Genomic DNA, 23,471 nt, shown 5'->3' with positions numbered 1-23,471 from the left:
CCGATTAGCGCCGCTTATCTCTCCCCAGCAGGCACGCGCTGGATTCCCTTACAATAACAAATACTGCCGATGACAGCGCACAGGGCTCCCAACAATCTGTCGCACGGCTAATATGATTAATGCCGGCGCATTTTTTTTTTTTATTCCGTGATGGGATGGATGGATGGTGGGGAGAGGGCAGGGAGGGGCTGCTTACATTTGCACTTTTTTGCACACGCAAGCACTCTGAACAAGAAGCATACACATAAATATATTAAACCTCAGGCAGCCAGGTGGGAAAGGTTAGTGTTCCGAATTTTCAGTGACTGTGTAAGTTTACCGCGTGCCCTGGCACAGTGAGAAGCAAGGGGGAGGAAGGCATTGGTGACGAGGCAGGCAGGATGTGCTGCACCGGAGGGACAGCGTCGATTTCCACGGAGGAGAAATTGAAGACATTCTTATCTCCGCAGCCCTGCGATGGCTGTGCGCGTGCAGGCTGAGACTGACGGGACTCCGTAGATTATTTTCAGTGACTGTGTAACTTTACCGCGTGCCCCGGGCACAGTGAGAGGCGAGGGGGAGGAAGGCATTGGTGACAAGGTGGGCAGGATGATTTCCACGGAGAAGAAAGGCAGAGGAGGCGCGTTTACCCCCATCTGAGGGGCTTGAGTTACAGTGAGTCACTAGGGTGCTCACCCCTGAATCTGTGCTAGTGAGAGCACTACTCATCGCCTGCGTCGCATCACTATCAACTCTGCAGGAACCCCTGTCCAGGCGGCTGTTTTATTTAATGACATTCACAACCTCCAGCCCGTGCTTTGCCTTGAAATGGATCCCCAAAAAAAAGATGTGGTGTGCGCGCGTCACAGGAGACGTGCTTGCCCGAAACCACGTGACGGCCTATTGGTGTCTATTACGCGCAACAAGCGCGTAGTAGACACCATTAGGCCGTGGGCAGAGCAACGCGCCCGCCTTTGACCAATTGTGTGTAGCTTTTTATAAAAAGACGCACGCAAAGCCAAATGGGGTAGCACAAAAGGAATCGCACACGCATGAGTGTGTGCGATTCCTAGGTCAGTGCTAAAACCCTGTTTTTCCATTACAAAATGCCTTGCACTGCGCAGCACTGTTTCGCAGTGCAACGCAGGTCGCAAGACCTAAAAAACATACTCCATTTAAAGTGCCCGTGAAACGTCATATTCGTTATGTGTCACAAGGTTTTTTGTTCTTTTTTTTAAATTTTTGTATTGTACAACATACAAATAAAAATATTTTTAAAAAAAAAGAAAGGATATGGAAAGAAGTTCCAAACAAGGAAATGTTGTAGGGAAACCTACAGAGAAGTCATAGTGATTTATGACATGGAATCAAAGATCGCTACCACAGTCACATACTACATCTTTATGGATTATACAGTACACCAATAGCTTTTTCCCGCCATAAGATTAAAAACAAAAATGTTGGCGAGCTGATGGTAGTTTAAACTAGATCTCTATATACATACTGTAACTAAATGGCAGGGCATGTGAGGAGGAATGCTAAATACAGTTTTGTGTATTTTTCACAGAGCTTTCCAAACCCTCCCACACACTCATCTCTATGTTGGTAGGTGCTCCTTGGGCAGAGATAGCAGAAATGCCAGTGTGTATATGTTGTCTTTAGAGCCATTGATACAACTAGTCACTGGTTTACACTCAGAGACTTACCTGTCAGTTCCTAGTGATGATTCATCAGATAGCCTGGGGTATAAAATATATTCACTGGTATCAGGTGAATCAAACTCTTGATTGGTTAGCATGTCATCAGAAGAGATGCTACTTGATGATTCAGAGTCATGTAACAAACTGCATGTACCGCCTGCATTCTTTATCTACAAAAAAGTATAAAGTAGATATTTTTTTAACATTTAAATTTACATACCCACAAAATCAACTGTAAAATTGTGTTATTTCTCAAACTACCTGAAAAAGACTTTTTACCAGCGGTGTGGGAATAATTAACTTTGGCTACAAAGAGGGAAGAAAATAAGACTATTACGAAAGTAGGATAAATCTCCAGATGCAAATTTTTGGAAACTGAATCCTAGAAGCCAGAAGCACGACTACCAAGGCACTTCAGACTGCAGGGATTCATGGCACTGACTCCTGATGTCTTTGGAAACAGACATGTTTTACCTGCTCCTGTTGACAGTGGATACAATGGCATATACTGAGAATTCCTTGCCACCTAAAGTCAAACCCCTTAATTGGGTTTTGTGTGTTGGAAAAGGTGCCAGCAACTTAGTGTTTCTCCCCTTAGCCCGTTATTACTTTTGCTCACAAAACAGACCACACATTATTTGGTTGGGAAAAACTGTTGCAAGCTTATTAATCTTAATGATACTGAGATACGGTTAACGACGATCTGATGTTTACTGAGGTTTTAGACTAATAGAAATTGTAATCTTAAAGGGCAGCCCAATATCCAACTGGAACCAGGGGGACCTGAATAATAAAGGAAACTAGGATTCCAGATTCGTACTGTGAAGAAAATAAATATCAAAAGAGCAATGAATGATTCAAGAAGCCGGCAACAAAACCTGGTCCGTATATAATACTTTAATAGCTCATTGCTTTGTGCGCAAGTGACCACACTGTGAAATGCCTTAATCCAGTGTATGGTGTGTATGATACAAGGCGACAATGGAACATCTACACATGTTGTACTATGTTTTAAGTGTAAATGTTGGAGAGGCATGGGTGAATTTAAGAACAAAAGGGAATAGCTACAGCAAAAAGGAATGGAAATTTCAAATTTAAGGAGGGACAGAGAAAAGAAATGCTGATATATTCCGCACCAACAAAAGGGTAAGTGTCTTGCAAATCATTCATATTATTCCCATATCTATTCCAATAGTACTACAGCTGAAACATTCCCAAATCTATTTTAGTCATGCTTAGATTAAGTCATGCACCTCATATTGCCACCTACACGTTGAGGGAGATTTGATCTTCCAGCTCCTGAGCGGAGCCAAATGATGGTGTGACACCTTCCTCTACCTATAGCCTCCGGGGTCTGTCAGGGACAGATCTTAATGTGAGGGACTGACCCACTAGTCGCAGCCTTTATCTTTTCCCAGGCAACTACTCACACTGCTTAAACAAAGTTAAGAGCAAAGCACAGACTCCTCGGTTGCAAATGCTCACACTAAGGCGGACCCTTCTGGGGGATGGGGTTATCGCAATGAGTCGGTACGTGGTTGGTTCTCCCTACACGTTGCTTGATGCATGGCTCAGCAAATGGTACACAGCCATATCGTCACATCCTACACAAGGACTCCTCACCGTGGGGCTCCCAACTTGACCTCGCATCCTACAGCGCTCTACTTGTCCACACAGGATACACTGGTCTCGGCAAGTAGGCAGTAGCTGGTGCTTCAAAGCAGAAGGTCTTGGTTCCCTGGATGATGCCCCTCACACAGCAGGACTTGGTCACCATCCAGGTCACAGGCAGAAGACTTCCAGAGCTTACACTTATCGCCCAGCCCACCTTCTAGTCTGTTCCAAAATACCAAATGTGAGTTAGGGTCAGAGTCTGTGAAGTTTTGGGGTGCTGCATCTTTTGAAGTGTACATGTTTCATTAATTTGTTTCCTCTTGAAAGGCTGTCAGTCAAAGTAGGAGAGACTCCGCAGCTTATAATTCCACAACACAGGCCATGTGAGGGACTAGAGTTCACGCCTGGATGCCAGCCACAGTGATATGTGCATCGAAAGGTTAATCACTGGATCCCAGGCCCACTCTTTATGATTCTCTCATCAGACCCCTTTCCTTCCTGAGATATGTCCAGGCCACTCTCCTGTATTCTATCACTGAAGCACAAGTTACTACTTGTGTAACAATATATCTGTAAGAGACATTAGTGATCGATTCCTTACTTTAGAATATCCCCTGGCGTCAGACTGGATCCGGAAAGTTTTTCGTCAGCAGTACCCCTGCGCGTCGGTAGGTGGCGTTGTGCGGCTCCGCGATGACGTCACTGAGACTACTTAGGCACCACCCATGCGCGCTGTCAGTTCTGTACACGACTTTCCACGCCAGGAACGCAGAGCCATGCAAGAAACTAACTAATGGTGCCGTGAAACTAGGGCCCTGAAAGGGATGACCTTAACCCTAGAAATCAGTTCGCAGAATGGGGAGAATGGGTGCGGCGGTAAGGAATCTATCACTAACTAATGTCTCTTACAGATATATCATTACACAAGAAGTAACTTGTGCACCTGAAAGAGACACTTTAGTGATAGATTCCTTACCTTAGTATAGATACCCCAGCAATACCAACCCCAGGTGGTGGGTCTGCGAACAAGATTACACCAGAAAGTCACGGAGAACAGAACAGCCAAAGAAGGCGTTTCTCCTGACTTAACTGTCAAGGCAGTAATGCTTGGTAATGTGTGCAGCGAGGCCCACGTAGCTGCCTAACAAATGTCCTGCAAGGTAACGCTGCATCTCAAGGCAGTAGTGGCTGCCGTTGTCCTGAAAGATTGGGCATGCAGCCACACAGAAGGCGCCTTTTTGGCCAACGAGTAACATGCTTTGATGCACACAACGACCCACCGAGAGATGGTGTGTTTGTGCACGGCCCGACCCTTTTAGGTGCCGACGTAGCCAACAAAGAGCTGGCTATCCACCCGGAACTGTTGTGTGCACTGCAGATAGAACAAGAGCGCACGTTTAGGGTCCAGACGGTGAAGCCTCTTTTCCTCTTTTGAAGGATGCGGAGGCGGGAAGAAGGTGGGCAAAGCGATGGTCTGCCCGATGTTGAAGGGCGTGACAACCTTTGGCAAGAAAGGAGGATGGGTCCTTATACCACCTCGTCTGGATGAACAGAAAGCAAAGGAGGTTTAAAAGAAAGAGCCTAGAGCTCACTCACTCTTCTGGCAGAGGTGATAGCTACCAAGAAAGCAGTCTTTAGAGTGAGTAGACGTAAAGGACAATTCTGAAGGGGCTAAAAGGGAGCGCGCATCAGATAGGTCAAGACCAGATTTAAGTCCCATTGAGGCATTATGAAAGGCACGGGAGGAAACGGGTGTGTAATGCCTTTTAGGAAACGGTTGAAAACCGGGGACTTAAAGAGGGAAGCCTGATCTGGAAGCCTTATAAAGGCGGAGATGGCTGAAAGATAACCTCTGATAGTGCCCAGAGCAGAACCCTGCTGGACAAAGGATAGTAGGAACAAAAGAACCTCAGAAAGAGAGCAGAATAGGGAGCCACAGCCTTTGTTGTGCACCATGCCACTAATTTGTTCCACCTGCAGGCGTATAGCGTCTTAGTGGAGGGATGCCTGGCTGCCAGAATAACATCACAGACTTCGGGAGGAAGATCAAAAGCTGTCAACTGTCGCCACTCAATCTCCACGCATGGAGGCGGAGGCTGGACAGGTTCAGGTGGAGGACCACCCCCTGCTGCTGCGACAGAAGATCCTCCCGGAGAGGCAGTCGGATCGGGGATCGATTGCCATGCTGAGTAGCTCGGGATACCAGTATCTTCGTGCCCAATCAGGAGCCAAAGGGATGACTTGGGCCTGGTTGCGCCGAATCTTTTTCAGCACTCTGGTTAGAAGTGGTATAGGCGGAAAGGCGTACAACAGACCGCAACTCCACTCGCGACGAAAAGCATCGCCGAGCGAGTGCCACCCTGGAAATTGCAACGCGCAGAACTGATGACAGTGAGCGTTCTCTTCGGTGGCGAATAGATCTAACCAAGTCTCTCCCCACTGCAGAAAGAGACCTTGCGCCAGGTTCGAGTTCAGACGCCATTCGTGATCCCTCATGCACCTGCAACTGAATTTGTCCTCCCTGGCGTTCAGAGAACCTGCCAGGTGTTGAACCACCAAGGTGATGCTTTGATGTTCCAGCCATGTCCAGAGGAGCAGAGCCTCCTGACATACCACCCCGCACTGATTGTTGCAATACCACATGGCAGTGGTGGTGTCCGTGAACACCTGCCCGGACAGAGGGAAGGAATGCCTTCACTGCAAGTGGGATAGCCCGAAGCTCCAAAAGGGCGATATGAAGCCGGGATTACGCCGGAGACCAGAGGCCTCTGATCTCCGCCTCTCCCAAGTGGCCGCCCCATCCCAGGAGAAACGCATCCCTCACCACTGTGTGCTCCGGTTGGGGGAAAGGAGAGGGATCTGCAGCTGACCCAACACTAGTCAGTGAACCACCACTACAAGTCTTGTGCAGTGCTCTCTAAGATGTGGACATAGTCAGACAGGTGTCCCTGATGCTGCTCCCAATGAAACTTCAGGTCCCACTGCAGAGCCCGCACATGCCATCTGGCAGGATTGATCAGCTGGATCCAGGAGGCCATGAGGTCCAGCACCCTCAGTGTCTTCCTGATCGAAACCCAGGACAAGGGCTGAAAGATCGGAATCATAGCCTGAATGTCCCGGACTCGCTGTTCTGGAGGGCAAACCCAAAATTGGGCCATGGTCAGAACCACTCCGATGTAGAGGAGCTTCGGAGAGGGAAACAGATGTGACTTTGGCACGTTGATGGAGAACCCCAGCAAATGCAGGAGGTCTGCCGTAGTCTGGAGGTAGGAGACTACTGCCCCGGGGCAAGCCTGCCTTCAACGACCAGTCGTCAGGATAGGGGAAAACTGAAACCCTCTATCTATGCAGAAGAGCAGCGTGCACAGCCATCACTTTAATGAACACCCGAGGGGTGCTGGTAAACCCCAAAGGGGAGCCAGGTGAATGGAAAGTGCTTGTGGCCAACCATGAACCGCAGGTAACGCCAGTGGGTCGGCAGGATGTGCAAGCAGGCGTCCTGCAAGTGTAACGCTACCATCCAGTCTTGCGGGTCCAGGAAACGATTGACGTTCCGAAGGTATAAAACACTCAATGGCCCCCTAGGCCAAGGGTGCCGCAACTTTTTGTCTGCAAAGCATCAAGTGATCCCCCCCGACATGCAGTGGTACTGACGTGGCATAGCAGGAGTAGTATTGAAGGAGAGGAGTAGCCCCTTCGTACTGTGTGCAGAAGTCACCTGTCCAACGTGATGGCGCGCCAGTGGGGGAGGTGAAGGTGAATCCTGCCGCCCACTGGCGTGTGGTGGGCCTGAAACTGTGGACTGAAAAAGCAGACTAGGAAGGCCTTGAGGCAGCGGTGGTAGGGGTGGTGGTGGACTAATCTGCCCACTGACCCTGAAACCCACCCGCTGTCATACAAATTGCTCTGCCTATGGAGGATGTGGGGTCAAGACCACAATGGATGGTGAATCGCGCCGCATCTTTGCCCTCGGCAAGTGCTTGGGAGACCAACTTCCAAGCCTCCACTAGACACTGTGGAAGCTCCTGCGCCACCGTGTCCCACACAGAATTGGAATAGAGGCCCAAAAGGCCCTTGGGGAAGCATAGCCCTGGACCACTAAACACTGTTGCGGAAGGTGCTGTACAATGAAACTGGGATTGTTTCATATGCACAGGCGCCCCTATGTTTTGCTTAAAGTGCATTATTGAAGGGTAATATCAGCTCTGTAGCGGTGGCCGCTGCTGAAGCACTGCAGGGAGAAGATTTGCTCTGATAGGCACTGTTGGGGATTTGAGAGTAGGAGCCTCCCCTACACCATATCACAGAGTAAACCCACCACCTCCGTAGCTACAGAGGAGGGGGCCAGTGTATCAGGGTGTGGAGATAAGTCCAGCATGCTGGGATTCTTTATATGGTCAATCTAGTTTAGATCATCCTCACAGCGAGCTGCGAGAAGGTCCTCAGACCTTCCTAGCACCCCCCTTCGGTCAGGAACAGAAATTGGAGGCAGGACAAGGGAGGCTCTACATAATCCGGCCCTGGAGGCAACGACACTGTGGCTGTGATGCAACAGCATCATCGACACCGATGCCGGATCCGAAGGCGGCGCCGGAGCCGATGCTGGATCCGAAGGCGGCACCGAGGCCGGAGCCGTTGCCAGATCCGAAGGCGGCGCTGAAGCCGGAGCCAAATACCGCGCCGAGGCCAACTGCAGTGTCGCGGCTGGAGCCAATGGATGCGCCGAGGCCGGAGCCAACAGCCGTGCCAAGGCCGGAGCCTGCGCGGAGGCCGGAGCCAAAAGCTGCGCTGAGGCCGGAGCCAACGGCTGCGCCAAGGCTGGAGCCTGTGCCGAGCGGTGGCGATGAGGCCAGAGCCAACAGCGCCACAGGGTATCCTGCCGGCGTAACCGGGGCCAAAGGCGGCGGCAGAACCACCCAAGGGGTCCACGGGGCCCAAGGGCGCTCCGGAGGGACCCGATGGGACAAAGAAACAAAGTAGCTGTACTTCATCCGAATGCACGTACGGTCCCCAAAAATGTGGGTAAGACGCAGGCAACAACGGTGGCTCCAAAGGAGTAGCGGGGGAGTGACCACCCGCCCCCTCCACAGAGTCCCACGACCGGGAAGGGGTAGACGAAGAGCGACGCCGCTCCTTCAACCTTTAACAGCGCTTGGACTTACCTGTCCCGGATTCCGATGAACGATGGTGCCGGCTGCAAAAGCGATCCCTCGACCACCCACGGGAGCGGACCTTGACTGGCGCGGTACTGAGTGCCGGGCCTCCAACAAATTCCGGAAATGCTGCAGCAAGCTTTCTGCACCATGGCCCGACAACTGAGGCACCTTTCGGGTAGATGGCGCACCCCAAGCAGAAGTGACGTTATCTTGGCGCTTATGACGCCAGCGACGGACTTGGAGCCCCACAACACCACCTACCGACGAGCAGGGGTATTGCCGACGAAAAACTTTTCGGATCCAGTCTGACGCCTGGGGATATTCTAAGGTAAGGAATCTATCACTAACGTGTCTCAGATTCAAAAGGCACCCTTTTGAAGTGTAAAGGGGGTGGGGGGTCTCTTTCCCCTTCCTCCAGTGTGTTTCACCTAGCTCACAGGAATGCAGCAATACACAAATCTGTCTGGGGGTATTCCTCTACTCCTCCAGTCTTCACCTGGTAGGGCTGGGCTTCCCAAAATGGAACCCTGGGTCATCCTTGCAATGTATAAATGCAGGCACATGTGCACTCTGTACATACACAGCACACATATTGTCTAGCACTGTTACCTCCATGTACTGTGCCACAACATCTGCAAACATTCAGTGCACACATTCAATCTGCATGCACTGTTCAGTACTGTTATCTTTCTGTATGGCTCCAGGTTGTGCTATTTGCAAAAGCATATACTGCCAGAATACACACTCAAAATGTGCGCTTTGCACAACACTTCATGTATTGTATTCTCGCAAGCACACATACAACCAGCACATGCTTCTCATTGCACGCACACACTGCACAGCACTACAGCTCACATGTAATGTATTCCAGCCAGGCATACATGTATTAACCATACCTGTACTGCACAGTACTGCTCTATCCCTGTACTGTATACTTTCCGAGCACACAGACATTCAGGGCATTCTCACTACTCCTGCGTCGTGCAGCACTCTACATCTAGCTGATGCAGTCCAGGGGTGAGTTAAGAAGGTGAGTGAACCTGTAGGCTTCACTCCAGTGACACAGGATGTAAAGGACCTGTTGACACCTACTGTTCACTACTTGGTATGCCGCCAGCACGGTACTCGTGCTGCTTACCTCTTAGTGAAGGAGGTAGCCTTCAACCACTATGGTTGCCCCCTTCAATCCAACAAGACCTAAATCCATGAGACAGGACTATGTCATGGCGCACACCCATGATCTGGCTTTGCCTATGAAAAATCAGAATTATGGATGTGTAACAAGGTGCCAGGTAAACAGGAGCACAACAAGGAAACGGACTGGTGGTTTTATAATGACGAGGAATCCCTTGATCCTTCCTCACAGGACGAACAGAGTTCTTGGCGAACACTTCCCGAAGATAATCAGTGCGGCCCCTTTAACTGGCAGTATGCCCCGGAGGAAGGTTCCGCCCACCGTGACGTTTCTTTCGCCGCATTGGATAAGATCCCGGATGCCCAGAGGATGGCGTGTGACATCACCAGAGTTGGAGAGAACCGGACGGAGGAATACGCGGAGGCGAACCGGCGAGAAGGAGGAGAGGTGAACGACAAGCCAGGACGAGAAGCAGACGTATCCAGAGAAGTAGACGCGCTGCATTCCGAAGAAGACGAGCCAGGAGGCCAACGGGACCGCGCTGCGCCGTGCCACACTCTCGAGGGAGGAGTGTGGCTCCGACAGGTACGGGACAAGTTTTCCAGCTGGGTGGGACGCAGGGGAGTATTCCCGTGCTGATACGAACCTCTGCTTCTTAGTGATACTGCACTACCCAAACCCTTTAAATACCCTTCCTCACTTCACCTCACGTATTGCCGGCAAAGCTTATCACTAAAGGTGTCCCTCACTCCCCGGTACCCCCTGAACTACAGCACGTGGACGGAAAGTAATTGGTCCTTTTCTCTGTTTTGTTTCTTCCCGGACCTACTGAGAGAGAGGCCCCTTATGAGAAGCCCCAACCCGAACCAAGACGGACTTTGGTAGAGCAGCCACACCAGCCGGCATCACGGATTCTGCCGAATTTGCCAAGGAAAGACTGACACTAAGGAAAAAGAAATTGTATATGAAAATAAATCCCGCTTTACCCAGACATCGTGTCCAGCCCATTCCTGACTCCCCTTTACAAGTGGTGTCAGAAGTGGGACTACCTGACCCCCACCAGCAAACCCTGATGGATCAAGTAATCCAGCACTTAATAGAGGGACAAGATAAGTTGGAATGGGCCATAAAAAACCAAATCACTATAACGGATGTCGACAGAGAGCTCTTTAAAAATGCTATTAGTGCACAAATAGATAGCCTCCAGAAAGTTACCCAAACCCCTGGACTTAGCACAGACCGCAGAGCTGGGGTTCCCCATCCCTCGGGTGTATCCCTACAAAAATATGTCACCGGCGAAGACCCGGACGCGTTCCTCTCTAATTTTGAGAGAGCAGCACAAGCCTGCGGCTGGCCCACAGAAAAATGGCCATTTTTTTTAGCGCCGTTATTGTCTGGAGAAGCTCAGGCAGCCTACCAGGTTGCTAATCATGCTGGAAATACTCCTTATGCAGAAATTAAAGAAGCTATACTTGATCACCTAGGGTTAGACCCTGAGGCTTACCGTGTTCGGTTCCGAAAGGAAAGAGGAGTGACGGGGGAAAATCCTAAAACTTTATATTTGAGACTGAAGATGGCTGCTGAAAAATGGTGAAAACCAAATCAAAGAAGCAAAGAGGAGGTTATGGACAGCATAGTCTTAGAACAATTCATGGAAGCATTACCCTACGGAACGCAAAGATGGCTCCGCAAACACTCCGGATTGACAGTGGCCCAAGCTATAGAAATGGCCACCAATTACTCTCGAGCCCAACCCAGAACTTTTGCATGGGACTCTGAGAAGAGCACCAAGCCACATGTAGCACAAAAAATGGACAAAAAGAAACCAGATCTGCTTCCTCCCGCGAAACCACGACAAATGGGGGTGGATAGCGTGTAGTTTAAGGGACCCCAGTGTTTCGACTGTGGGGATTGGGGACATATTGCACGGATGTGCCCAAAAAGGAAACCTCCAGAAGAACCAATGGAGGTTGGATACATCCCCAGAGCTGTAATGTACACTGCAGAGATGGGACCTTCCTTCTATGTACGTATCCTGATAAATGATAAATACATAATGGGCTTGTTGGACTCAGGATGTCGCCAGTCCGTAGTACAAGAGAAGTTAGTTCTGCCTACACAGATCATACCCAACAAACAGGTGCACATTAGATGCGTACATGGGGATGTAAGACCATATCCAGTGGCCCAGATGGTCATAGAACCACAAAACCGAGCCCCTGTTAAAATCAAAGTGGGAGTTATAGAAACCTTACCAGAAGATATCATTCTAGGCGTTGACAACCCCGACTTTATGTCCTTGTTCAGGGACAAATTCCCGGCCCCTACCAAACAGGACTCTGCCTACTTAGCTAAGGAGCCCTGGGTACTGGATAGAAACTTTAGGTTCGCACAGGCTAATGACACAACTCTTTTTAATGCCTGGGAATCTGCACACGCTACCCAGACCAACACCTCCCTGACTTATCCAAGATTTACGATAAAAAACGATCTATTCTATAGGGAAGGTAAGGCAGGAGACAACCCTCAGTTGGTAGTGCCGTCGGCTTTCAGGGAACAGATCCTGTATTATGCACATTCACATCTCACAGCAGGTCATTCAGGGGCAGAGAAAACAACACAAAATATAACCAGACATTTTTTTTGGCCTGGCATTTATAAAGAGGCTGAGTTATACTGTAAGAAATGTGCCGTTTGTCAAAAGAAAAATATGACACGTCCCCAAGCAGTTCCGCTGCAACCCATGCTACTCATAGGGAAACCCTTTGAAAGGGTTGGGATGGACCTTATAGGACCCTTACCACGGTCCTCGAGCGGACATACCTATGCCTTGGTCATAGTAAACTATCACACCAGGTTCCCGGAGGCCTTTGCCATAAAGGCCCCCACTACTAAAAATGTAGCCGACAAAATGGTCGAGTTGTTTCCGAGAGTAGGATTCCCAAAGGAGATCCTTACCGACCAAGGTACTCCTTTTGTCTCGAATTTAATGAGGGAAGTATGCAAGATGTTGGATTTACAACAGAATAAAACATTGGCATACCATCCACAGACAGATGGTCTCGTTGAGAGATATAACCGCTCACTGAAAACAACACTGAAAAAAATGCTAACAGTAGAAAACAAGGATTGGGATAAGGTTCTACCCCTCGCCCTGTATGTTTTAAGGGCACAAGTACAGAGTAGTATGGGATGTTCCCCTTTTGAGTTATTATACGGTAGACAACCTCGGTCTCTACTAGAGATAACCAATGAAGCTTGGGAACAGGAGGATTCTGAGGAACAACAATCTCTATTGGAGTACACCCAACAACTGAAGTCCAAGTTGGGTAAACTAAGAGATCTGGCATATTCTCACTTAGAACAAAGCCAACGTAAACAGAAGTATCACTACGATAAAGGAAAGAGATGGCGAAGTCTGAACAAAGGAGATTGGGTATTAGTCTTGCTTCCATCTTCCACCCAGAAGTTCAAAAGTGAATGGTTAGGTCCTTATCCCGTAGTAGAAACAATAGGTCACACTACCTACCGAGTACAACTATCTCCATCCAGATGCCAGACATTTCATATCAATCTACTAAAAAAATGGATAGGACCTCCTCCTAAGTCAACACACTTTGGTCTGCCTGTGACCAGAAAAATGACTACCATAGAGCAGTTACCTATAAACCCTGATTTAACTGTAAAGGAGAAAGACGACCTAATGAAGGCAATCAATCCTTTTTCTCCTATATTTTCGGAAACCCCCGGTCGGACTCATTTGACAGAACACAGAATACAGACAGAGGAAGGTAAAATAGTCAAGCAACGACCATATAGGATTCCTGCAGCTAGGAGAGGGGATGTGAAAAGGGAAGTAGAGGACATGCTCAAGCTAGGGGTCATCAGACCCTCCCACAGCAATTGGTCATCCCCTATAGTTATGATCCCAAAGCCAGACGGGTCCACTCGTTTTTGCATGGATTTTAGGGCCTTGAATGCCATATCAGCCTTTGACGCTTATCCTATACCAAGGGTGGATGAGCTAGTAGAGAGGATAGGGGAGGCTAAATACATAACAACGCTAGACCTCACAAAAGGTTACTGGCAAGTGCCCCTGAGAGAAGAGGATAGAAAAAAACAGCATTTTTCACAGAAGAAGGCCTATATGAGTTCAATGTACTTCCTTTTGGACTGCACGGGGCCCCGGCCACATTTCAAAGATTAATGAACGAGGTACTCTCCACCCATAACAATTATTGTTCAGTTTATCTGGACGATATTGTTATCTTTAGTAGCACATGGGGGGAACATTTAAACCATATACAGAATGTTCTACAGGCCCTCGAAAAAGCCGGTCTGCATGTAAATGCGAAAAAATCAAGAACCGCATTTCCCAGGGTGAAGTGTCTCGGTTTCCTATTAGGGGAGGGAGTAATAGCCCCACAGGAGGACAAAAGTTAAAGCTATTATGCAAACCCCTTTCCCATCCTCGAAAAGAGAATTAAGGGGATTTCTGGGCCTAATAGGATACTACAGACGTTTTATAGAGAACTTTGCGGCAACTGCCAGCCCCTTGACTGACCTACTAAGTAAGGCATCCAAACCCTCTCACTTGAGTCATCCTTCCAATGAAGCCATGGAGGCGTTTGATTCCCTAAAAAAGGCTATAACAACGAATCCTGTACTTATACCTCCCAACTTCGACAAACCTTTTTCTTTGGCTACCGATGCCTCTGATGTAGGACTAGGGGCAGTATTGTCACAGGAGGGAGAGGATGGAAAGGAACATCCTATATTGTTCCTCAGCCGCAAGTTACATCCACGGGAAAGAAAATACCCAACAATAGAACGAGAATGCCTCGCTATTAGATGGGCCGTGGATAAACTGAGGTAATATTTAGAAGGCCGTCCTTTTGTGCTATATACAGACCACGCTCCATTACAATGGATGCAAAGAAACACCTCACAAAATCCAAGAGTCCTCAGATGGTTCTTATTCCTCCAGCCATTTTCCTTTGTGATAAAACACCGTAAGGGACGAGACAATGGTAACGCAGACTTTTTGTCTAGATCACCTGTTCTCCCCGAACGGGAGAAACTAGGGGGGAGGAGTGTAACAAGGTGCCAGGTAAACAGGAGCACAACAAGGAAACGGACTGGTGGTTTTATAATGACGAGGAATCCCTTCATCCTTCCTCACAGGACGAACAGAGTTCTTGGCGAACACTTCCCAAAGATAATCAGTGCGGCCCCTTTAACTGGCAGTATGCCCCGGAGGAAGGTTCCGCCCACCGTGACGTTTCTTTCGCCGCATTGGATAAGATCCCGGATGCCCAGAGGATGGCGTGTGACATCACCAGAGTTGGAGAGAACCGGACGGAGGAATACGCGGAGGCGAACCGGCGAGAAGGAGGAGAGGTGAACGACAAGCGAGGACGAGAAGCAGACGTATCCAGAGAAGTAGACGCGCTGCATTCCGAAGAAGACGAGCCAGGAGGCCAACGGGACCGCGCTGCGCCGTGCCACACTCCCGAGGGAGGAGTGTGGCTCCGACAGGTACGGGACAAGTTTTCAAGCTGGGTGGGACGCAGGGGAGTATTCCCGCGCTGATACGAACCTCTGCTTCTTAGTTATCCTGCACTACCCGAACCCTTTAAATACCCTTCCTCACTTCACCTCACGTATTGCCAGCAAAGCTTATCACTAAAGGTGTCCCTCACTCCCCGGTACCCCCTGAACTACAGCACGAGGACGGAAAGTAATTGGTCCTTTTCTTTGTTTTGTTTCTTCCCGGACCTACTGAGAGAGAGGCCCCTTATGAGAAGCCCCAAGCCTGACCAAGACGGACTTTGGTAGAGCAGCCACACCAGCCGGCATCACGGATTCTGCCGAATTTGCCAAGGAAATACTGACACTAAGGAAAAAGAAATTGTATATGAAAATAAAACCCGCTTTACCCAGACATCCTGTCCAGCCCATTCCTGACTCCCCTTTACAGGATGTAAACAATAGTTTGGTTGGGCACTCAGGGCAGGAATAGAAAGTCTTTACCAGGCAGATGGCTTTTCTGTCCCAACAGTGTGCTTTTTGTGATTTGGTGTAAACCCGTTCAATAGTTTTTTGAGAAATTAAAGTTCAAAATCTTTGTTTGTCTGGACGGTTTGGTTTGCAAGAGTCTTGCAGGAGTCCTGTGGCTGAGGGGAGTTTTCCTTGCGATAACTATCAATGGTTTTGTTCAAATTTTAACCTAATTTTAACATCCCTTTAACCTTTGTTTTTTTCCAGGGAATTGCTAAGGTTTTTTTTAGTGTAAATTAACATCTTACCATACTTAATTAGAACATTAATTTAACCTTTGTTTTTTTCAGTGAATATGGATAAGTTACTTACCTGTAATCCTAGTTCTCCTCCAGGGGTATCTTCATCAAAGTCATAAGCACTGAATATTTCCGCCCATGTGCGGGGACCTCGGAAATAATATAAAAAATTATATATGGAAATCACATAATAATAATAATAATAAAGCGTTTTATAAAGCGCATGGCTGCACAACTGTGTATCCCCGCGCTAATTGCTGACAAAACTCCCTACGGCCCACCGGAACAGAGTACAGAAAAGTATTAATGGGGGAAGAGATGAGTTTTTAGTTTAGCTCTAAAGAGGGTTTCTGACGGCTCCATTCTCAGATGAACTGGGAGGGCATTCCAGTGTTTTGCTCCAAGGAATCGAAAGGAGCGGCCACCCAGTTTTTCTCTATAGATCCGGGGAAGTTTAAATTGTGACATACCCGAGGATCTGAGGTTTCTGGTAGGACGATGGATAGTGAGAAGATTTCTTAAATAGGTAGGTCCTTTGTTGTGTGCAATTTTATGGGCATAGCAAAGACTCTTGAATCTGATTCTTTCTCTAACTGGGAGCCAATGCAGCTTAGACAAGGCCGCTATGGAAGATGTTCTTTTTGGTAAACCCAGTACCATGCGGGCGGCAGCATTTTGAATGCATTGAAGCTGGTGCAGTTGTTTTTGGTTCACACCTAATAGGAGAACGTTTCCGTAATCCAGGTGAGGTGTTATTAGTGCGTGCACCAGAGTTTTCCTTGCATCAATGGGAATAAGATCGATAGTTTTTCGCAGGATTTTTAACGTGCCCATACATTTGCCTATTGTTTTATTGACTTGTGATTTTCCCGACAAATCCGAGTCAATCATGATCCCTAGGTTTTTGACTTTTTCGACTGGGTGGGGGCACTCACCCAGTGTAGTAGGCCACCAAGCCTGGGACCATATTGAGGTTTTGTTCCCTACCACTAGCACCTCCGTTTTGTCACCATTTAAACGGAGGCAGTTATTATCCATCCAGGTGGCAACTGCAGCCATGCAGCTAGAGAAATTGGTGGCAAATGTCTCGCTATCTGGAGTGAGCTTGAACATGAGCTGGGTGTCGTCAGCATAGCTGACAATGCCCACCCCAAAATTCTCTACGACTCGAGCTAGGGGTTCCATATAGATGTTGAACAAGGTAGGGCTCAAGCTAGAGCCCTGTGGAACCCCATAGCTGACGTGGCGAGAAGATGACTTGAAGGGTGGGCAATGTATCTGGAATGATCTTTTGGAGAGGAAAGATTTAAACCAAGCAAGAGCATGATCCCTCACTCCAATGTCCGAGAGTCGGGACAGCAGAGTGTCATGTAGCACAGTATCGAAAGCTGCACTTAAGTCTAGCATGACAAGTGTAGCTGTCTCCCCCTCATCTACCATCTTGCGAATACACTCAGTGGAGTAAAGAACCGCAGACTCAGTGGAGTATCCAGGTCTGAAACCTGATTGTGTGGAATGAAGTATGTTTCCTTCTTCTAAAAAAGCCATTAGTTGTTTGTTGACTATTTTTTCTATAATTTTAGCGCATTGCGGCAAGAGGGAGATGGGTCTAAGATTTTGATATTGGGTAACCGGAATATTAGGGTTTTTTTTTGAGAGGGATAACTTGTGCTGTCTTCCAAGCCTCTGGAACATAGCATTCTTGGAAGGACAGGGTGATCAAGTGTCTAATTTGATCAATAAGAACATTGTTCATGATGTCTTTACATTTAGCTAGAGGGCACACATCATTAGGGGATCCTGAGTGGATACTATTGATAATGCTGACCAAATTTTCTTTGTCAGGAGTAATAAAGCAGGTAAGAATGCTCGTTTGGGTAAGGAGTGGTTCATTTCCTTCTATAACAGATTTTGGAAAAGTGGTGTGTATTCTCTCAACTTTATTGACAAAGAAATCAGCTATCTGTTCGCATATGTCATTAGAATATGTGTCCTGCATGTCTAAGGTGGTGGTATCTGTAAGTTCCTTGTAAATGCTGAATAGTTCTTTCATGGGGTTGGTTGCCTCTTCAATTCTTGTCTGGTAGAAGGAACTTTTTTCCTCTCTAACCATTTTCTGGTATGATTTTAACTCCAGTTTGTATAACTCCTTAAGTTCAGGAGAATAGTTTTTCCTCCACTTGCGTTCTGTCGCTTTACAGTGTGTTTTCGCAAGGTTTAATTTTTCCGTGTACCAAGGTTCAGATTTGGTTCTTCTGACTGGCGGCTTGGAAGTCCACGGTGCAATTGTATCTAGTGCCTAACTCAGCCATGTTTCATAATTATTCCAAGTATCTTGTAAGGAGTATCCTGTAGGCGGGGTGTGTTTCTGTAATTCGCTGGTCATGCGTTCAGGGGTGTAGTTTTTCCAATTTCGACGTTTTGTAAACAGAGGTTTGTTGGGAGCTAACTTACTCTTGTTAATGGGGATATTAAAAGTAATTAGGTGGTGGTCGGACCATATAATAGGTATTGGGGGGACATTTCAATGCCCTCCCAGGTAGCAAAAACTGGGTCAAGAAGGTGACCCTGTTGATGCGTGGGGGAGGTTGATAGCAATGTTACTCCTATCGCGTGTAAAGCAGTCCTAAGTACTTGAGCTTCTTTAGCGTTATCTTCAAAATGAAGGTTCAAATCACCTAAAATCATGAAGTTATCGTCTTTTATAGCTAATTGAGTAGCTGATTCTATAAGCTGATTGCAGAAAGAAGTTGCATTGCCAGGGGGGCGATATATAAGGAGGCCAGTAACAGTCATCAATGGAGTCATTTTTACAGAGAAGGTCCCACATTCACTATTTGTAATAACTGTATTAGTGAGTGTGCATTGTAATTCCTTTTTACAAATCAGTGCAATTCCACCCCCACGTTGTTTAGGTCTGTCGATTCTTAGAAGGCTATAACTCAAAGGTATCGTCTCTACGATGTCAGGGGCTGAAGATTGCTCTAACCATGTTTCTGTGAGAAACAGCACATCATAGTCTTGTGACTGTAATATATCTCGTAATTCCGTCTTATATTTTACCATAGATCTACAATTTAGCAGCAGCATTTTTAATTTGGGTGTGGGGGCCTTATGTGGTAGAGCATTGCTGAATGAGTAGTTACATATATTACAGTGTGGCGGGATACAATTGGGGTCAATAGAATGTAAACAGTGTTTGTTGGCGATCTTACCCAAATCGAATAGAGTCGCGCTAGAATAGAGGATTCTCGGCTGGTCCACCATCTTGTCAGTGCCCAGATCTATGGTGGTGGAGGCAGAGTGTCTTGCCCCGCGCCCCGGTCGATCGCGGACGGGCGCAGACGGGCAGGACTCTGGCTTGACTCCGGCGCGCGATCGGCGCGCTCGCAATGCGTGTCCGCTGCGCGGAGCCATGGACGTATGCTTTTAAGCGCTCGGTAGCGCGACGTGCAGCGTGAGCCCTCAGTAAGATGGCCTCTGCCTGACTCTCGAATTAGCCTAGTCCCGCCTGATACCGGTCAAAGAGTCGACCGTGCTCCCAGGGCAAGCAAGTAAGAAGTCTCTCAAAAGAATAACCTGACAGTTATTTTAGGCAAATCGGCGCTAATGTAGCAAACAGGACATAATTAAATCAGTGCAGGGGGGAGGGAGAGGACACACGGGAAAATGGTGAAAAATAATCTGAGCACAATTTTAAAATATCCTCCCGGGTCAAGCCTCAGGAGTAAGTGGTAGCAATCTAAAATCCCCACGAGCCTTTCCTGATTTTAAGCGCTCGGTAGCGCGACGTGCAGCGTGAGCCCTCAGTAAGATGGCCGCTGCCTGACTCTCGAATTAGCCTAGTCCCGCCTGATGCCGGTCAAAGAGTCGACCGTGCTCCCAGGGCAAGCAAGTAATAAGTCTCTCAAAAGAATAACCTGACAGTTATTTTAGGCAAATCGGCGCTAATGTAGCAAACAGGACATAATTAAATCAGTGCAGGGGGGAGGGAGAGGACACACGGGAAAATGGTGAAGAATAATCGGAGCACAATTTTAAAATATCCTTCCGGCTCAAGCCTCAGGAGTAAGTGGTAGCAATCATACATATATACAGCTCCACATATATGTACACATATCATTTTTTCTCACACCAATGCAGCTCCCCGTAGGAGGTTAAACAATGGAATTACCCATATAAAGATCCTTTGTAAACATGAAAAACACCTGAGGGCAAGTAGCACTTGAACCTTGTTTTTGAATGATCAGAAAACACTCATATATCATAAAAAAGTGCAAATAAAGTAGACATTGTTAGCCTACAGGCTGCATTGTAAACCAAACCCATAGAAAATTAAAGCATGTTCAACTAACTGGGACCGTCCCTTTAAGGCAGCCATGACCCCTGGCTTCCCATCATGCCTCAGGGGTGACAGTTAGGTCAGTTGTTCTTTGCATAACCCTGAAAGTCAGGGCTCAACAAAATCCATTAACACTTTGATCGTGTTTCATTTACATGGGGAGGCGGGTGGGTTGCTTAGGACTTTGATGAGGATACCCCTCGAAGAGAACTAGGATTACAGGTAAGTAACTTATCCTTCTCTTCCAGGGAATCCTCATCAATAGTGATAAGCACTGAATAGAATTGCAAGCCCAACAACCACCTGCAGGTAAATGAGAAAAAATATGACTCAGCCAAACTGGAACTGCCAAAATCAGCTGTTGAACAGATTCTGAAAGTAAGCCTGGCCTACTTGGGTGTCTGCTCTGGTGTCTGATTCTAGACAGTAGTGTCTGGTAAATGTATGGACGGACCTCCAGGTCGCCGCCTTACAAATCTCAGACATGGGAACATTATGAAGAAAAGCTGTAGTAGCCGCTTTTCCCCTGGGGGAATGTGCTTTGGGAGAAAACCCCAGCGTCTTATGCGCCAATTGGTTAGCAAGTTTGATACATGAAACTATCCATCTAGAAATGGAACGTTTCGAAGCCGCATATCCAGGTCTGATCGACCCATAGTTGACAAACAGTTGATCAGATTTTCTTAAAGCTTTGGACTGATCTGGATAGAATTTTAAAACTCTTTTCAGGTCCATAGAATGCAAGGCCCTCTCAGCTGGAGTGGAGGGATTAGGAAAAAAGGTGGGTAGAGAGAGATGGTCTGGTTCACATGGAAATCTGACATCAACTTAGGAAGAAAAGAGGCATGTGTCCTCAACACCACCCTATTTAGATGGAAAACTGTACAGGGCTCTTTAGAACTGAGTGCTTGAATCTCGCTCACTCTGCGAGCTGACGTGATCGCTACCAAAAAAGCAGCCTTCCAAGAAATATGTTGCAAGGTTGCTTTGTGAATGGGTTCAAAAGGCGGACCCATCAATTTCAATAGCACCAGGTTTAGCTCCCAGAGAGGAGATGGAGGTCGTACCGGAGGGTAGACCTTCTTCAAGCCCTGCAGAAAAGCTTTAACAGCTTGTAATTGGAAGAAAGAAGGTTGAGAAGGTGAGCGTCTATAAGCCGGTATAGCTGCTAACTGCACCTTAATGGATTTAAATTTCAACCCTGCTTTCGCCAGCTACAGTAGGTAAGGGAGAATGACCTCTTCCTGACCCTTGATAGGATGACACTTGTTCTGCATGCACCACATATAAAATTGCTTACACTTGCATGCATAGGAATGCCTCGTGGAAGGACGTCGTGCCTCTTTCAAAATGGACATGCAGTCCTGCGGTAGTCCTAGGTGGCCGTATTGTAGGACCTCAGGAGCCATGCTGCCAAGTTCAGTGAGGGAAGGTTGGGATGATGAATCCTTCTGTTCATCTTGGATAGCAGGTCCGCTCTGCACGGTAGTCTCCTGTGAGGGCACTCTGATAGGTGCAGCAGGTCCGGGTACCACCATTGCCTCGCCCAGTCCAGGGCAATGAGAATCATCCTTGTGGACGAATGAGCCAGCTTGTTCACCACCTTCGGGATCAGCGGAAGTGGCGGAAAGGCGAACACAAATGCCCCTGACCAGTCTATCAAAAGGGCATTCCCTTTCGAGCCTAGACGGTAGAACCGCAAGGCGTTGTCTTGGCATTTGGTGTTTTCGTCGCCTGAGAAGAGGTCTATGGTGGGACGACCCCATGACTGGAAGATGTCTTCTACGACCTCGTCGTTGAGGACCCAGTCCTCCTTGTCTTCGAAATGAAGGCTGAGAGCGTCCACTCTCACGGTCTGCTCTCCTGGCAGATGGACTGCTGTGACCGACATATTCCTACACCAGGACGCATCCTTAGTCTGGCATTTGGGACCAGAAAGATGCAGGATGCCCTCGACCCTAACAGGGAGGCAATCAGACGCACCGGCAACTTCTAGTTGTGCAGAACCACATGGCATTTCTGAATGATGGAACACTGTCTCTCCTCCAAAGGAAACACTTTAACTAACTCGGAGTCTAACAGAGCTCCTAAGAAATTTATTTTCTGTGTCGGTTGTGGAACGGATTTGCTGAATTTCACTTGTAGACTTAAGCAGCGACATATTTCAATGCAGCTCAGGAAATGGTTTCTTACGCTGTCCGGAGAAGGACCCTTCAACAGCCAGTCGTCCAAGTACGGGTACACGAAGACACCCCTGCAGCGCAGAGCGGCTGCCACCACCGCTATTCACTTCGTGAACACTCTGGGGGCTGACTTCAACCCAAATGGTAGGACTTTGAACTGATAATGAGCGGATCCTACCCGGAAACGCAGGAATTGCCTGTGATGCTGAGCGATCGGGACATGGAAGTATGCATCTTGCAGATCCAACGAACACATCCAATCCCCATGCCTGAGATGTGGATATATTTCATGAAGCGCCAACACGCAAAACTTTTCCTTCTTTATGTGCAGGTTGAGTGTCCGCAAGTTCAGAATGGGTCTGTACTCTGCTTTTTTGCCTTTTTCTTGACCAGAAAGTATCTTGAGTAAACTCCTTTCCCTCTCTGAGATATTAGTACCCTCTCGATGGCTGATTTTTTGAGAAGGGTGGCCACCTCATTTTGCAGGAGTTTTATCTGGTGACTTGATGTTGGCAGTGGAGGGATTGAAGGAAGACGATGTTGAATTAGAGTATCCATTCTGAAGCGTAGCTAACATCCACTGATCTTTTGTGATAGCTCGCCACTCTACGATATGTTGTGTGATGCTTCCCCCCCACTGGAGTGGTAGACGGCGCTGGGGGAAGGGAGTATTCATTTGGATTCCGTCTTGTTGGAGTTGTTTCTCAGACGCCGATTTCCTCCACCTCTTGAGGAACGCCTGCCTCTGTATTGTGACTTTTGCTGCCCCTGTTGATCTTGATTCTTCTGCCACTGAGGGGCTTGAACCCTCAGCTGGGAAGAACGCCGACTGTAGGGGCAGAATCTTTTACAGAACTCTTTTTTCTTTTCTAGGCCAACAGCCTTAAGTGTGTCCAGTTCCGTTTTCAAACGCTGCATTTCCTCATCAATGTGTGACCCAAACAAGGATGACCCAGAGAAAGGCAGGTTGAAGATACGTGATTGCGCTTCTGGTTTTAGTGCAGTGAGGCGCAACCAAGATCTCCTTGCACATACCCCATGAGCATATCCATGTGCCGATAGG

The 23,471-nt window shown here is 47.8% G+C and overlaps 1 protein-coding gene across 1 annotated transcript in view; it reads right to left on the bottom strand.

The window, feature by feature from the left end:
* LOC147692216 (WD repeat-containing protein 62-like) overlaps nucleotides 1–23,471 on the bottom strand; it is an 846,473-nt gene that overhangs the window by 374,074 nt on the left and 448,928 nt on the right. Inside the window, exon 23 of the mRNA XM_086938490.1 lies at nucleotides 1,686–1,849. Within this exon, the coding sequence (XP_086794616.1) occupies nucleotides 1,686–1,849 (164 nt within the window). The remainder of the gene's footprint in view (nucleotides 1–1,685; nucleotides 1,850–23,471) is intronic.

This window comes from Lissotriton vulgaris, chromosome 9 (genome assembly GCF_964263255.1).
Source record: "Lissotriton vulgaris chromosome 9, aLisVul1.2, whole genome shotgun sequence".
Lineage (NCBI taxonomy): Eukaryota > Metazoa > Chordata > Amphibia > Caudata > Salamandridae > Lissotriton > Lissotriton vulgaris.
This window is presented reverse-complemented; position numbering and strand designations above follow the sequence as displayed.